Genomic DNA, 17,293 nt, shown 5'->3' with positions numbered 1-17,293 from the left:
TCATATTGTGTAAAATAAATTGCTGTGTGTGGAATATATCTACAAAAATAAAGATGTAATTGGTTGCCTGGCTGAGTATGTACTTGGAAACGATGCTATGAGCTCTATTTCATTATCTTTAAACCTATTCTATTTCTGGATTGTTTAACTATTCAGGTGAGACGTCTAAGATATTTGACGAGCTGTGAAAGTTTATCATTCTTGTGGTTAGCAAGCAAGCAGACAAGGAAAATCTTAAACCTTGGAGCATGCATTGTCTAATTTTAATCAATGTCAAATTAGTCATTACAAAACATTGATATAACTTGAAGTGATGTCTCGATCTCAAATTTGTTGCTAAAGTGGTTAATATATGAAAAGAATCTTGTTAGGATAGTAATGAAATGTAAATAAAGAAATAAAACTAAGATGACTTAACAATCACAATAGAGGTCACAAACACAAGACAAACTTAAACAGTTTGATGAGATGCACTTTCATCATGACCACACAAAGATCAAATAGTTCCATTAAGTTTCAAAAAGAGTACATTAAGGATTCATCTTCTTATGTTGAGATGATTTATACCACTTGGTGAAAATGAATCCACTTGCTATACTTAACGAAGAGGGTAACATGCACCTATTACCTTTGATGCCAAACATTGATTATAAACAGTGAGAGAACACTATCATAACTGATGCCATACTATTTGAGATATTATCCACTATTGCCCAAGTTAGGGCTGCAAATGAACCAAGCATTCGACGAGCTACTTGAGGCTCGACTCAATTATAGCTTGATTGTGATCGTTTGATTAAGTAATAAGACAAGCTTAAATTTCAATACTCAATGATTAAATAAACAAGCTTGAACTGTTATCTATTCCACTCGTTTATGTTTATGAACAACATGGTTAAAGCTCATGAACAAACTCGATAAGAAATTCTTTTCGTGTTTGATATAGAGATCATGGACGAGCTTGATTATAAGTAATGTTTGGAACTAAATACATTTCTTAAAATTGGCTTAAATCTTTGTTTAGTATATTTTCACATAATTTTTAGTTTTATTATGATATATGATTCTTATTTTATAAAAAATTAATTTCATTTTTTATATTATAATCTTTCATTATATTGAATTTGTTCATGTTTGTTTAAAGTGTTCATAACAAACTTATTTATAAAGCTTATTTGCTTGTGAACGGGCTCTTTTGGTAGCTCGAAGATGCTCACTAGATATGTTCGTAAGCGGGCTTGTTTGGTTTCTTGAAAATACTCGCTAAATGTGTTTGCGAGCAGGATCTCAGATAATTATTTGTTTTAGACTCATTTGCTAACCTAATAAACAATTAGAAAATAAAGTTCATTAATAGCTCAATAAGACTCGTTTGTTTAAAGCTCAATAAGCATGAAGCAAACCAAACATAAATATCTATAATTTTAAATGAACAAAGCTTGAACACAAAGAAAAGCTCTAGTCGAGCTCGAACAAACTTATCTTAAATGAGCTAAAGCATGAACAATCACGTGCTCGGGTCATCTCAGTTCATTTGCAGCCCTAGCCTAGGTCTTTCCATATCATGATAAACCTCACATCTTAATATTTTTTGGGTGAATTCTATATTGCCTATCTTGAGAACGCTCCATTATGTCCTTAAAAAATCATCAAATTATTCCAAAAATTGCCTTGTGTATTGTGATCAAACTCTTTACTTATATAGTCTAGTATCCTTTCCTTTCAATGCGGAATTTGTTTTATTAAAGCCCTCCTTTTCTTCTAGAAGCCTGCCAAGCTGATAGAAAACACTTGAAGATCTCAAGTATTTTCTATCAATCTTCGAAAAACAACGAGCTTTCTCCACAATAATCCGCACAAAATAATAGTTTGTATTATTTGATGAAAGGAAAACGGAAAATAGCAAGATACAATTGACCCTCTATTCAAGAGGAGGATCAATCTCTCCCAAATCTCTAGTCCCCACTAAAGCCCAAAGAAAACCTAAATCTAAGAGATCTCAAATTTTAGCCAAATTCAGGATGCCCTAACCCTAGGAAAACAAAGTATTTAATGCATACAAATCAAAAGGAAATCCCTAAACAATCCCTACATTCAAATTTCCCTCCCAAAACCCTAAAAAATCCTTCCTAAATGGCTCTTCCGCCTCGTTGCGCCTAGGCCGGTCCTGCGTGGACTGGCTGGACCGGTCTAACACAAGCATTGCTCCTTGTTCGAGCTTTAGCTCTAATGATCACTCCCTATCCTTTTTGGACCACTCTCTTTAGATTTGGGATGTGATAAGCTTACAAACTTCCATTTGGTTTGTCTCCTAATCACATATTATATTAGAGGAGCTCATACTCCTTCATTAATTGGAACATGTTAGGTTAAACTACGCAAGATCTTGCCTGCTTTTGCTTAGGCCATCCTATACATGGCCAACATCGCAATTATATTCTTTTTCTTGTAACCCTCTAGGTGATCAATCATTCTTAGAATGCTCCAGTAGTCCATTCCAAGCACAATTAATTGTGGAGCTCCTAAGAAAATTCATTCTTGACACCAAAAGGCACCTTGTGTATTATAGCCTGATTATTTACTTTATAGCCCAATATTCTTTCTTCCCTTATAATGCGGAATTTGGTTCTTTTTTTGTTTTTTTTTTTTTTTCTGGAAGCCTATAAGCTTATCAAGAGTCGCTCCTTGTCCTGGCATTAACAATGTGAGCACTACTCACACTCAGGGATGTCGCAAAAAACAACCTATCACTGTAGGCGACAAAAATTGGTGCGGAGGAGGAGAAAGCCAAGAAGAAGGTTGCACACTTCTTCCTTTTTATGGGCAAGACATACATCAGACTCTTTGTTTCTATGTTGAATATAAGCCATCTGAATCCTCTTTTCCCTTTGCCTATGAAGAGAACATCATCTCCAATCTCTTTCTCTTATTTTATTCTCTTGCTTATATGGAAAATCAAACCTCTCCTTTTGAGGCTCTATTTATAGTGGTAATAAGACATGGGTTTGAAAAAGCATAATTAATTTTAAGATCCTGCATAATTTTACAAGACCTCTTAAAGTCAACAAAAGATCTTATAGAGAATAAAAATATATATTTGACCACATTTGCAATATTTACCATAAACAGAATATTTGAATTATCTTGTACTGATAGGAGGAAAATTTGACTCCATAGTTTTAGTAGTCTCCTAGTTGGAGATAGAACTTTTCAGTGTTTATATTTAATGGTCAATGTCAAAATAGAGTTGCGTTAAATCCTTTTGCTCTCACATTAATTATTAATTGAAGAAGAAAACTTTGCATTCGTTTTCATTCTTGGTGCACAAATTTAGAAAGTAGATTATTGTCAGAAGTGCCTCACCTTCCTTGCTCCTTGACCCTTGGTCCAAATATAATTTAGATAACAACACTTTTCCGATAAGGGGGCTAGGCTTCAAAATGACAAACCTTTAGTCGAGTCTATCTCCTCTCGATTACATCTCGCCTTCACGCGAAGTTCAAAACTAGCGTGTGGTTCAAGTGAAAACTCATTGAGGTTTGCAACTCTCATGCTATCCTATCCCTCTCGATAAATGTCTTGAATAAAATTGGGCGAACATGCTCGATCAACAATTTTTTTATTCTGGTATTTTATCATAATGGCTTTGTTCCATGCCTCATTTTATAGGGAATCTCAATATGACTTTATTTCATCATATTCTTGTCATCATACTACGCAAACAGAGTAATTTTTTGGGAATTGTAAAAAATAACAATAGAGCTAGATCTTGTTAAATCAACCCCCTTATTGTTTGGCCCTTGCTAACTAGTTTGGCTTGATATAAAAGATTATCTACATCTGTGCCACCTATTCTGGAATGGACTGGGATGGAATAAAAAGAATGCAAAGTGGGCGATTGGGTTTGTGGTAACAATTCCTCAAGATCCTCATGGTTATCATGCTAGGCTACCTTGTTTTGTCCTATGCCTTCCCGCAGCCTCTTAATGAAGCATGTTGTGTGCATGCTCCTCTACATTGTGTTTTTTATTCTTTTGGATATTGCTTGAATTTGAGCTTCTATTACAGAATCTTGGAAATGAAAGCATATGGCCGATGCTGGCAACAGAAAGCTTGAAAGCATTAGGTGGACTCGGTCTGCTATCCCTTGGAGGAAAATTTCTTCTCAGGCGTATCTTTGAAGTCTGTATCAAACTTGTAAGACATCTACAAAAATAAGCATTCTTTAATTGTTTCTGATTTAGTTCATTTTTAATACAGGTGGTTGCGGAGTCAAGGAGTTCTGAAGCTTTTGTTGCTCTCTGCCTGCTTACAGTTGCTGGGACTTCACTCCTAACACAGGCACTTGGTTTCAGTGACACGGTATGTAGCCCAATCCATGCTTTGTAAAACATTATGAAAATTTTTGTTAGACTTGTTTTTTGATCCATTATCAAACATAGCTAGGAGCATTTCTAGCTGGAGCTCTTCTCGCAGAAACTAACTTCAGAACACAAATTGAAGCTGACATAAGACCCTTCAGAGGGTTACTGCTTGGATTATTCTTTGTAACCACAGGGACATCCATTGACATGCAGGTATTTCTATTGCATTGATAAGTGCCTACTATTTCAGTGGTCAAAGTATGAATAGCTTTATAGCTACTTAATTTCCAATGCTGATGTCTTCATTAGAGGGTGGATCTGACCTCTGAGGAACCACATTGTGATTTAAAACATGCAAGGTTTGATCAATTAAAATATAGGAGAATGAATGTACACATTGAACTCTCCTGAGATTCTGCATTGATAGGAGCCTCAAATACTGGGTGCATCTTAGTGATATGTCATTTTTAAAATTATTGATATGATGGAATATGGATAATGACTGATGAATCTATCAGTGTTCTTCTGTTCACCAATCCCTTTGGTTTGTGATGACTGGGTTTCTAGAACCTGAAACTTCAAAATTAATTGGTGTGACATCTTGCTTAATTCGATCAATAGAAAGTTATTGATGAAATATAATATTGAGCAAGGTACTAACACATACAGGAGAAAGAACATGGCAAAAACATGTATAGTCGATGGTTCTAGAGGTAGCCAAAATCGTCATATACAGTTCTGAAGAATTAATGTTGACTTGGAAAATAATCTTTACCTTTATCAGCTATTATCTCTCAACCATATGGGACGGTTTTCATCAATATTGAATGAAGAGAATATTACCAAGAAATAGCTAGTTTTCCAACCGCCATTCTATGATTTGCAAGTGTGATGTATTTTTTGAGCTAAAGATAATTTCATGAAAAACTCCTGATTCATAATGAATTTGCTTGTTCTACGCAGCTTCTACTCCGAGAATGGCCAAATGTACTTTCCCTCTTAACAGGCTTAATAGTTATCAAAACGCTGATCATAACTGCCATAGGTCCACGTGTTGGTTTAACTTTTCAAGAAAGCATTCGGATAGGATTGCTTCTATCTCAAGGCGGTGAATTTGGATTTGTGGTATTCTCCTTGGCAAACAGGTCAGTTGATTACAGCCTGATAGGCCAATCAGACTTTATTAGCTCAGTTCAGTACTACTTATAGAAAACTCGTTATACAGGCTTGGAGTGCTTCCACTTGAATTGAACAAACTTCTCATCATTATAGTTGTACTGTCAATGGCATTAACACCTTTACTCAATGAAATTGGAAGGACGGCTGCTGAAATCATTGATCAAAAGCGTCTAGTAAAAGAAGTAAGTGATTCACGCCCTAAAATTGCAAAGTTGATGGTAGAGTTGACCTTTTTTTTTTTTTTGAATTCTAATTTGGGATAAGCAATGCATTTTCATTTGGCAGAAGGACACAGAACCAGTGAACTTTGAGGCAACTGATCCGGTTGTAATTCTTGGATTTGGACAGATGGCGCAGGTGCTGTAGTTACCCACCCAGCTCATCCTCGAAATATTCGAACTTGTCAACTTTCTTACTAATTCAGCATTTTCTGATTGCTTTTACTATTATGTGGCACAGGTTCTTGCAAACTTTTTATCCATGCCACTGGCTTCTGGATGTGAGAGTAATACCATTGGATGGCCTTATGTTGTTTTTGATCTCAACCTTAGCGAGGTGAAGGTATGAGAATTTTATTTGTGCAGCTGATTTTCCTTATCCATGTATTCTCGATATTGTATTATTCAAATCAAACAGTTTATCCTCCTCTATTAATTCGGCAATCAGGCGGCTCGAAGATTGGGTTTTCCAATATTGTATGGTGACGGATCTCGCCCAGCAGTTTTGCAATCTGCGGGTATTTCTTCTCCAAAAGCTGTAATGGTTATGTACACAGAGAAGACCATAACCCTCAAGGCTGTTCAAAGAATCCGCCTTGCATTTCCCGCTGTATGTTCATTCTTGAGACATTTCCTAACATGCATTGTTTTTGTCCTTTGCCATGTATTTGTAAATTTATGTTGCTTTAAGTTATCAAATCCAGAACACAATTGACTTTCATTTGCAAAAACCCCCACATAGATTTGTTTGCATTGGCAGAAACTATGGACGTGAAGATTCATGCATGCAATTTCATTTTCCTTTTTGGTTCTATTGAATGTAAGATACATTAATGCACTAAGAAAAAAAATTAAATAGGTGGAAGCTAATATCATATCTAAATTATCAAATGGCATAAGTTATGTATAGTATGAATATGACTATTTATCATTATTAAATTTCCTAATTATTGATGATATTCTCCTTTATTACATTTTTTTATTGATTTATTCTCTTATTTATACATATGCACACATATATTTGTATCTACGACAATTAAGTAAAAATATTGTACAATTCTTCCTTAAACTAAGGTATCAAATCCATCAGCTAAAATCATCGTAATTTCTTTTTAAGTATCTTCCCACTATCTCTCAAACATTTGATCTCTATTGGCCTACTATCACACTCACTTATCTTAGTCTGCGCTCCAGCGGCTTGACCCTGTATGAATTTCTCATCTCCAACATCAACCTTCGAGGTAGTTTCCTCCTTTGTTTCACATTTATTTGTACAACTCGATGATCTACCTTTGTTCTCTAGCATCAACTGCGTTAGTGTGGTTTTATCCTTAATACATTGATATCTTGATCATCATTCTCTATGGATATCTCTATTTAAGATCTTATCATGCCTTCTTTGTCATGGATCTCGTAGCCAACTATGTGTATGATTCACTTTACTCTCTTTAATGGATTGATTGTGCTTCTCTTACGACACTAGCAACCTCTGAGCAAGAAAATCTATAACTACTTTATCTTAGTTGCTATTGTTTTTAAACTCAAGTTGACATATTTTATGTCATTTTGAGTTTGTGTTTTTTTTTTTTTAAATGGAGGGGGGTTTGAAGTGTTTTCATATTTAAATTATTGCATCGCTGAAGTTTTTTATGGGAAAAGGATCAAAATAGTCCATTAACTTTTTATGAAGGATTAAAATGATCTCGAACTATATCAAAGGATCATTTTGGTCCATCAAATTCCTTAAAATGAACCAAAATAGTCACATTGTGAGATTATTTTGATTCCTCTTTAAAGAGTTGAGGGATCAAAATTATCCTTTAATATAGTTGGGGGTCATTTTGTTCTTTCATAAAGAGTCAAGAGATCATTTTCTTATTTATTTATGGTAAGAATATCTATCATTTAAAACATATTCTCTTATCATTGATGATATTTTCCTTTTTATATTTTTTTTATTCTCTTCTTTTAAAATGCTTATATGCTTGTGTTTAAAGATAATTTGGGTAAATATGTAGTCATTTACAATTCTCTCTCTTCTAACATTCGTTTTGTGCGAATACACTAGGAAATTTATATTCGAACAAAATTTTTCGAGAACTTCTGAAACTGAAGTGAATTTCATTGATTCTTTAATTGTTTAAGGTTCCCATATATGCCAGAGCTCAGGATCTTACTCATCTGCTTGATCTGAAAAAAGCAGGTGCAACGGATGCTATTCTTGAGAATACTGAGGTAATTTTCATAATCACCTCTTCATTCAAAATCTCCAGTACAGTCACGCTTTCAATGCAGACAGCTTTGTTTCATAAAACTGCTTTAATAACTGATCAACTATTCGACTGCAGACAAGTCTGCAGCTTGGTTCAAAGCTCTTAAGAGGACTTGGTGTAATGTCCGATGATGTCACTTTTTTGAGTCAGCTTTTAAGAGATTCCATGGAGCTTCAAGCCCAAGATAAACTCACCAAAAGCGAAAACCTGGAGTACGATGCCATGAAACCATTACAGGTAAACCAAAAAGAAATTTACAATTCATGCTACTTTATACCATCATATTTACATATTTAACACCCAAAATTTTAATATTACATACATATCACCCTATATTATTTTAATATCAAATATACCACTCATGTATTTCATTTCTAAATATTAAAGTTTTAGGTGCTAAATATGTAAATAGAATAGTATAGAGTGGTATGTATGTAAATCTCCCAAAAAAAAAATTTGTACCAGTTAATAATTTTGAGCTTCGCAACTGAAATTTCACAAAAATATGATCAGGTTAGAGTTACTGACATGGTACAATCAAATGGAAGCAGTGGATTAGCAGACATGCTTCCAGATTTGCTTCAAATTCCTAGCACTGAAGGGATTGAACAAACCTGGAATGAATCAGATCTTCAATCTGAAATTTTAGATGCAGATGATGGAGTCAGGTACTGTCACTTGGATACAAACAATGGATTTTCAAATAAAAATGAAGATGAAGGAAAAAGAGACACAATGGATGGTTCTGCGTCATCTTCAACTGAGGTTTCTTAGGTAAATTCATGGAATCCCAATGCAATTTTTCCATTTTTTTTCTATCTTCGGCAACCTATTCGTCGTTGAATTCTCAGTAACATTATATGTACAGATATTTTGATGGCAGGACAGTCAATGGACCTTATCACCACCTGTAACAAAAAAATGAGGTATTTATATGCAAAATTGCCTGCCTATAATAGAATTATAACTTTTGATTAAAAAAAGAATTCAATGTCCGAGTAAAAAAAATATTTAGTAAAAAAATAATGTGTTTGAAGATAAAATTTTCACAGTTTTTTAAAAAATTGTCTTTGTTTTTGAAGAAATATTCTTGAAACTGTGGTTATAAGAAAGAAGCTTTCAAAAATAAATAGAAAAGTTTAAACTATTCCAAACAAAACGGTTGCTAGCAGTTCTTAAGATTTTAAATTAGGTTGTGCCTCTAATTATCAAGGACTCGATAGAGTGCCAATCATGATGTAGATCAATACATATTGATCTGTTGGTTGAGAGTAGGGGTGTAAACGAGTCGAGTCGAGTCGAGTATTTGCCTTATCAAGCCTGGCTCGTTTAGTCCTTAATGAGCTCGAGCTCAAGCTCGATTAGTAGGCTCGAGCTCGACTCGTTTAGAAAATATCAAGCTCGACTCGAAAGCTCGAGCTCGTTTGAAAAGCTCGAGCTCGAGATCGAGCTCGTTTGAGAATTACCAACGCATGTGATGGGTATTATTATATATATAATTAATATTATAAATATAATATATATAATTATATCTATAATTATATCGAGTAGCTTGATAAGCTTTCGAGTCGAGTCAGGCTGAGCTTGAACTCGAGCTCGTTAAGCATTCGAGCTCGAGCTCGAAGCTCGATAAGCTCGGCTCGCGAGCTCGTTAACGAGTCGAGTTCGAGCCGGCTCACGAGCCGGCTCGGCTCACTTACATCCCTAGTTGAGAGTTTTGACTATTAATTAAGAGATTTTGACTTTGCAGTTTGCGTATGTGATGTGTGTGAATTTGCTTTAGTTGGCCTAAATATTTCCAAAAGAAGCCGATCATGTTGCAATTATTACAGCTTATTTGGAATCATAAATATTATATTTAAATATTCATTTGGAATGGCTTTCTTGATGTTTCTTAAAGCATTTTTTAGAATGAAAATTTTAATTTTTGTACTAAAAAGTTATTTTAAAAAGTAGTAAGAAAGTTGTTCCAAACAAAACCTTACCCAAAAAAGAGAAAAAATGGCATAATGAAAACTATTTTGGACAATAATTTTTTAAATTGATTTACATATATGTCGTAAAATTATTTTAGCATAGTTTCATTTTATGATATTTTTTTCTCAAGTTTTTGCGTAAGAACTACAATGTCTCTTTTTTTTATGTTTGTGAAAATTCGTGCAAAGTTAGAATGTAAAACTCGATCATTTTATTGTTGTAAATTTTCTAGCATTTAATTATACTCAATTAATAGAGATTTTTCAGGTCAATTTTAAGGTGGAATAGTAACAAAACTATAAACAAAAAGAACATTTGAAAGTATTTACTTAATTTACCCCAAATTGTGTTCGATTGCTAAGCACATAAATACTTAATTTACCACATTTTTTATTAAATAATGAGCAATAAATTATAAAACATATAATTTAAAATTTATAATAACTGGGCCATAAATTCTATCAATCCTCTATACAATTAATTGCTGGAGATAAATATTTGGTAATCTTTACATTTAGAAAAGACAATCACCCATCCAATCTTTGCAACAATATTCAATCAGATTTTTTCTGCCAAATTTTTTTAAAAAAAAAAAGCTTTATGTAAATTATTAGTTAAACAGCACTATTAGAACAGAAAATCATTTTGTCAACCTTTAATTTCATTAGACAACAACAACAATATCAAATATTTAGATATTTATCCCACACGTGGGATTGACTACAAGAATTATTTTTTCTTCATTATGTCCAGTGAAGAGTTAAATTCTCATTTAGATCTAATAAAAAAAGATCATTTCTATTATTTTCTAATTAGAATTTTGTTTTGGACAACTTTTTCATTTTTTTCTAAAATAATTTTTTAGTATAAAAAAATTTAAAATAAAAGATTTTTTATTAAAAAATTGCTTTAGAAAGCAATAAGAATTGAGTCACAAACGAAGCTTATGTCATTTTAGGCGAACATCTATCTTTCTTAGCATAAGTTAAGGCTTCATTTGGGATGACTTTCTTACTAGTTTTTAAAACAGCTTTCTAATACAAAAATTAAAATTTTTGTACTCAAAAGCTGCTTTAAGAAACAGTAAAAAAACCGTCTCAAACAAAGTCTAAATCTATTACATCTAATCTCCTAACCAAATCATTGGAAGACTGTCATTTTATATGACCAAATCATCTAAGGCAACTCTCTCTAATCTTATTTGTCAATGGAGCTACTTCAACCTTTAATTTCATTGATTTAAATAAAATAATGCGTGTTAAAATTTATATCTAATATGCAAAAATATTAAAATAAAAAGCTAATCAAAATAAAAATATTAGATATTACTAGAAATTTGAAAAATGTCTCATAACTGAAAATTTTCTAAACTTTTGAAAATTAATGTTAAACAAAATATTTTTAGATTCAATAGCTATTTTTTATAGATTAAAACAACATTATGATTTTCAAACCTTTAATTTCACGGTGTTAATACCCTTTTTCGAGAGAGAAAAACATATCAGATTAAAATGCTTTACAATTTACATTAATTTTTTATCTTGAATAAATATATTTAAATTGTGATATTATTTTGCAGGACTTGCATACATATCATTTAATATTTTAATTCTTTTATTTTTTATATAATACCTTGATAATTTAAATAACATGATAAGATGCACATAAAAAGATAAATCTCATTTTTAACTAAATTAATATAAAAGGTATTTTAAATATTATTTAAATATTTAAATATTATATAAATAAATATAAAATTAATATGATATATATTTAGATATACATATTCAGTAGTATGCTTGTATTTAAAATTAATATTTAAATCAGTTCTTAAATCATTAAAATCACTCTTATATTTATGTATGACATGATCAAATTATTAAAATTTGATAAAAATATAAATTATACGTTGATATTTTATTATGAATTTTAATATTTAGATGAAATTTTTTAAAATGAATGTAAATATTAATCTTATAAATAATTAAATTGTAAGTGTTTTATATTTAGATATACATATTTATTTTTATTTTTTTCATGCCGCCATCTCTCTCTCTCTTATAAAATCTGCTCTCAATTGAGGGCAAGACTGGCTACAGAGGCGGCCATGAGAAAATCGGCGGTTCAAGCGGGGGTAGAGTGCTGGCGCCGCCGCTTCCATGTTGGCTCGTTTTCTTTCTCCTTCTCTTCACTTACCTCTCGCTCTCCTCTTCTGATCACGGCTGACCTCGCCGGCAGCGGCTGCGGCGGCCGATTCGCCAAAGCCCTCTCTAAACCTCATTATCCACTCGGATTTCTACGCTCTCATGATCAATTTTTCATCTCAAGGAATAGTTCCAGCTCTCACGATCCCCGCGGTGGACGAATGGGTAAAATTCCTACAATCTTCATTTACGAAACTATTCTCTTATGATGACGAAAGTAACTTTCTATCTCCGTAAATTCCTTGAAGAGACGGAGGAGGAAGATTGGGGCGTCGAATGGGAGGAAGAAGAGTACAGAGAGCCCGTGGTAGGTTAATTGTTAGATCAGTTCTGTGCGGCGGAAATTGATGATTTATCAATTTTTAGGGTTTATGAACACATGTTTTTTATTTGGTTTGTTTCAGATTGGTGATGGAGGGGATGGAGGAGGAATTGTGTTGGGAGATTTGAAGTGGGGTGAACATGCGTTGTGTTTGGCTCGTGAGATCCTCCATAGCTTTGGCGATGATTTTGCTCTTTATGCGTTCAAGGTGTCTCCGAAAGGTTACATCTACGTGAGGCTGGATAAGCTTACGAGCAGGTAAGAGCCAGTATTTATTCTGTAATACTAAGCTCTTATATTGAAGCTTTTATATATGATTTAGGGTTCTAGGTGTTTAAAACTGAATGGTTTTTTATTTATTTTGCAAGATACTTAAACTGAACGTAATTGATTTATAATGAAGCTTTCTTAATCCTTTGTCTTGGAGTTTTTACATTGCTTGCTATGATGTCCTCACAGCTCCAACTGTATATTTGAATCTTGCTTCAGCGCATGAGAATGAAGGTTTTAAGCTGCTATGATGTCCTCGCACCTCCTATCACTACTTTTCTCTTTTCAAATTACTTGAGTTTCATTAGGTTTCGTTCGTAATCAAATTATTTTCGAAGGATAAGAAAGGCAACGGTATACTATAGTTCGTTTGGGTAAATAAAATACAATAAATGATTGAAGACTCGTTAGTAAGACATACAAATATATTGTGAGATGATTAAAAGAAGGAAACGGGCTTAGAGCAAAGGTAATATAAACATAAATTGTCTAAAACTATCTAAAGGTTGGTAATGATTTTGATTTAAAATCCAAATCCGGATTTGCGAAATCCTGAGGGGTTAATCCTGAAAACTGTTTGGTAACATTCATGATAAATCCAATTAAATTCTGTGTGACTGTTTGGCTATACAAGTCAGGATTTAAGACAATTAAAAAGAAAAACAGCTGGAAATGTTCAGACTTCCTCCTCTTGCACGAATAAGAAGTTAAATCCGCCGAATCGATGGATTTGCGAAATCCGGGATTTACCACAAAAAGTGGTCTTTTTCCGTCAACCGCGGATTTCATTTGCCGTGAGATTTGGATTTGCATTTTAGGCCGTTTGGCTGGATTTCACTCAAATCTGGCCTTAAATCCGGCCTAAATCCGCATACCAAATAGCCCCTTTATCTAACTGCCCTGTGTAGTTTCTCTACTTCCTAATGACTTCTCTAGGTTTCTAGGTGTAATGCCTTCTAAATATTACTTCAAAACAAATTGAATAAAAACAGTTTCAAATCAGAATTCTCCCGATACTTTTGTTAGCTGATCGTCTATCTTCTGGTCAGATTTGGGTGCCCAGACATAGAAGAGATCGAAAACTTCAACAATCTCTACAAGAAGAAATTAGACGAGGCTGGAAAAGCTGGAAAAATACCTGCTGATATGGCTCTTGAGGCAATCACAAGCTTCCTATTTTCTTTCTTGGTTCTTAGCTAAGTCAAGCCATTTCAACCAGCATAAATCATAGACTATTTTTTTATTACAATTCTTGTTCCTTCATAGGTATCATCTCCAGGAGCTGAAAGACTACTAAAAGTTCCTCATGATTTAGATCGCTTCCATGAAATGGCAATGTGGGTCTGCTATCTGACAGAGAACCAAGACCCCAGAAATCAAAAGCAGCACACAGATAAAGCTCTTATTCTCGAATCAATTGAGGCTGAGCACTGCATATTTAAGCTTGCTGATGTTAAGGAGAACAGAGCTGAGCTCGGTAAAGGCAGGCCATTAAGCAGGAAGCAGAAAGACTGGAGACTCAACCTTCCATTCAAATCCATTCTTAAAATAAAACTCTATATAGATTCCAGTTAGCTACCTGGAAAAACTTTCAGCGGAGAAATCTTTCAGGGCTGAAGGGATCCAGATTCACCGTTGTCGACCGCCCTTCTAAAATAAGCTCTGCAAGGGCCGCTCCGGTGGCCGGAGCGTTAAGAATACCCCAGCAGGTGTGACCGGTGGCCACATAGCAGTTCTTGGAACCAGGAATCTTCCCAATGACTGGCAATTTATCATCGGCGGAGGGCAAGAAGCAAGCCTGCTCGGCCACTGTCTCGGCGACGCTAGCCTTCAGGTGGCTCGACACCGTGCCGGCAATCTGATGCAGCAATGCAATTGACTCTGGCTCGCCGACAATATCCTCAGGATTGTTAGGCGGAGTGGCCTCCTCTGTTGGCCCGCATATGTATACTTCTCCTGTTTGATGAATTTTAATTGACAGCACTGATAAATGTTATTTATTAAGAGTTAATTTGATTGTTTGCATGTTTTAAAACAAAATATAATTTGTTAGATCTATTATTTGGTTGCATGTCAGTGATAATTAATGCTGCTTTTAAGCTCCAAACTCCCCAAATAATTTATCAATATTATGATGTTTAAAACGGTTTTCAAGATGATTTTATTATTGTTTTTTAAATCAACTTTTTAATAAAAAATTAAAAAATTTAAACTAAAAAACTTATTTAATAAGCAATAAAAAAATCATCACAAATAAGACTAATTATTTTGTGTGGACATTGGACAAATAGAATCATCCAGATTTATTGTCTTTTTATTGCGCTTTTGAAAAAGGCTAGTAAAAGGATAATAAATATTTAATATTTATTAAACAATTAAATATTTGTTGTGTTTTTTATGCCCTTTTGCAAAATGTAGTAAAAACGCATTCATAATTAAATATTTGTTAGTTTTTTATTGCCCTTTTATAAAACCGTAGCAAATCCGGACGATTCTCTCCGTTCGATGTCCGCACCAAACAATTTCTCCCCAAAACAAAGCCTAAGTTATTATGCAAAAATCAGTAAATTAAAAAGTTGTTAGTTACTAATTTGACATTTCATGATCAGAACAACCTAAAAGTAATTTTCTATAGTAAGGGTTTTTTTTTTAAAAAAAAAAAATAAAGAATTTGCTCAATTATCCCACTCAAATTTGATAATGATCATTGAATTAATTTTGAAATAAATAAAATACGATTTTTGCTTGATTAAATGCCCGTCTTAAAAATATATTTATAATGATGGTAAAACTCATTCTCACCTGATTTTACCCTTATTGTTTCTTACCTGTGGGTCTGGGGTAGACCTCCGGGTCCAGGATCTTGCCTCCCGGAGTCGGTTGGTAGCTGAGGAAGAGCGCATGGGGGCTAATGACAGCCGGCTCCGGCGGCCGAAGCACAATGCTATGCGCCTTGAGGCCAGAAACATGGAAGAGGTCGGAAATTATCTGCAAACGACTCGACCACGGTCCAAGCGCAATCACCACCACGTCCGCCGGCAAGATCCTCCCATCTCGAAGCCTAACACCGGTTCCCTCGACTTCAACATTCTGCACCTCTCCAAACACCACCTCGACCCCATATTCCGTAGCCGACGATAACACTGCCCTCGTGAACAGCTGGGGATGAACTTGTGCTGTCGTCTCTGGGGTTCCGATCGTTCGCGACTGAGAGACGGCGGATCCGTTGATCCACGAGGGTAGGGCCGGTGATCGTGACTCGGTAGAGTCGGATGGTGAGAGTGGGAGCGAGAGGGCACTTAGTGCTCGGTATCCGTAGGCGCGGGGGCCATCGAGGAGATCCGAGAGGGATCGGTGGAGAAGGAAGCTTGCACGGGCTAGATCGGCGACGGGAGTGCCGTCGCACCAATCAATGGCGAGGAATCCGCCGGCCTTGCCCGAGGCGGCGCAGGCGATGGAGGATCTCTCCACGACCGTGACGGAGACCCTGTCGGAGCCCTTGGAAGCAAGGAAGTAGGCGGTGCAGACGCCGATGACTCCGCCGCCGCAGATTACTATGCGACGTGGGAGTTGTGAGTTGGATCCGACTGTGGTGGTGGAAGGTTCTGCATCCATGGCGCCGATCGACTGACGGGAGGAGGAATTGGGAGAGGAAACAGATTAGGGGGTCATGATGAGAAATGGATTGCTTAAGAGTATATTTATCTTGTTTTTTGGCGTTATATATTATATTTAATTATTTATCTTAATTTAAATTTAAAATGTTTAAAAATAAATTATTATCAAGATACCGCTATGGCCTATGGGAGTACATCCATTAAACAAGAGAAAAGGTGTCATGTGGAAGAGAAATTATTCTCTGTGAAGGTTGAACGTAATTTTACATCTAGAGGCGAATCAAATGCAGTCACATTAGTGATATCAAGCCACGGAATCGAATAATATCGAGCTGCAATATACAACGAATGAATGATATGACACATTCTGGTTGATCTTCAAACTGCTTTCGGCATCCACGCAAAATAATATATTGTGGAAAGTGTCTAGAAAAGTAAAAAAATGGGAAATTTTGTTTTTGGTATTTTTTTGCTCCCTTCTGCAAATACTAAAATGTTCTCCTATCAGCTTTCTTTATTTTGATTTTTTTTTTCATTTACAGTACCAGCTTTTTTATTTTGATTTTTTTTTTCATCACAATAATAATAGATAATTTTATTAATTAATTATTATATAAAAAACCCGACCAATTGAATGATTAAAAAAATCAATTTCTCATGTAATATGTAAAGATGATTGGCTTCCAGGTAGTCATTTAGAGATGAGTACAACAACATCAAGCTTTTATCCCACTACGTGGGGTCGGCTACATGAATCTTTTTTCTCCATTATGTCCTATTAAAGGTAAAATTCTCGTTTAAATCTAATAAAGAATTGTCATTCCTAATATTTTCTAACAAAGTCTTTTTAGGTCTGCCTCTACCTTTCT

General features: G+C 34.6%; 3 protein-coding genes across 4 annotated transcripts in view; 2 read left to right on the top strand and 1 right to left on the bottom strand.

Annotated features, from left to right (window-relative positions):
• Nucleotides 1-9,077, top strand: part of LOC110112154 (K(+) efflux antiporter 3, chloroplastic) — a gene marked incomplete at its 5' end in the record, with an annotated part of 39,071 nt that extends 29,994 nt beyond the window's left edge. Inside the window, 12 exon segments of the mRNA XM_020844261.2 lie at nt 4,069-4,182; nt 4,261-4,362; nt 4,443-4,577; nt 5,328-5,509; nt 5,590-5,725; nt 5,829-5,900; nt 6,003-6,104; nt 6,210-6,371; nt 7,907-7,996; nt 8,110-8,271; nt 8,548-8,808; nt 8,903-9,077. Coding sequence (XP_020699920.2) covers nt 4,069-4,182; nt 4,261-4,362; nt 4,443-4,577; nt 5,328-5,509; nt 5,590-5,725; nt 5,829-5,900; nt 6,003-6,104; nt 6,210-6,371; nt 7,907-7,996; nt 8,110-8,271; nt 8,548-8,808 — 1,518 coding nt within the window.
• A 2,982-nt stretch (nt 9,078-12,059) lies between these two features.
• LOC110112156 lies at nt 12,060-14,419 on the top strand. The gene is made up of 5 exons (XM_028697651.1): nt 12,060-12,380; nt 12,464-12,522; nt 12,620-12,795; nt 13,857-13,965; nt 14,074-14,419. The coding sequence occupies exons 1-5, from the start codon at nt 12,119-12,121 to the stop codon at nt 14,380-14,382; spliced, it is 915 nt and encodes a 304-aa protein (XP_028553484.1). The 5' UTR covers nt 12,060-12,118; the 3' UTR covers nt 14,383-14,419.
• Nucleotides 14,372-17,293, bottom strand: part of LOC110112155 (putative oxidoreductase TDA3) — a 6,398-nt gene continuing 3,476 nt past the window's right edge. The window contains exons 1-2 of one of the 2 annotated variants that reach the window (XM_020844263.2): nt 15,636-16,468; nt 14,372-14,763 (exon numbers count right to left, since the gene is read on the bottom strand). In XM_020844263.2, coding sequence (XP_020699922.2) covers nt 14,399-14,763; nt 15,636-16,422 — 1,152 coding nt within the window. In that variant the 5' untranslated portion in view covers nt 16,423-16,468 and the 3' untranslated portion in view covers nt 14,372-14,398. Of the gene's footprint in view, nt 14,764-15,635; nt 16,469-16,598; nt 16,601-17,293 lie in introns of those variants that run through there. The other variant, XM_028697649.1, reaches the window with a different exon arrangement.

This window comes from Dendrobium catenatum, unplaced genomic scaffold (assembly GCF_001605985.2).
Source record: "Dendrobium catenatum unplaced genomic scaffold, ASM160598v2 fragScaff_scaffold_989, whole genome shotgun sequence".
Taxonomy (NCBI): domain Eukaryota; kingdom Viridiplantae; phylum Streptophyta; class Magnoliopsida; order Asparagales; family Orchidaceae; genus Dendrobium; species Dendrobium catenatum.
This window is presented reverse-complemented; position numbering and strand designations above follow the sequence as displayed.

Excerpts from the sequence above, each read along its gene's own strand:
- LOC110112156 (XM_028697651.1), top strand. The coding sequence starts at position 12,119 with ATGAGAAAATCGGCGGTTCAAGCGGGGGTAGAGTGCTGGCGCCGCCGC. Across the intron at positions 12,381-12,463 it reads TCCCCGCGGTGGACGAATGG|AGACGGAGGAGGAAGATTGG; the intron begins GTAAAATTCCTA and ends AATTCCTTGAAG. Across the intron at positions 12,523-12,619 it reads AAGAGTACAGAGAGCCCGTG|ATTGGTGATGGAGGGGATGG; the intron begins GTAGGTTAATTG and ends GGTTTGTTTCAG.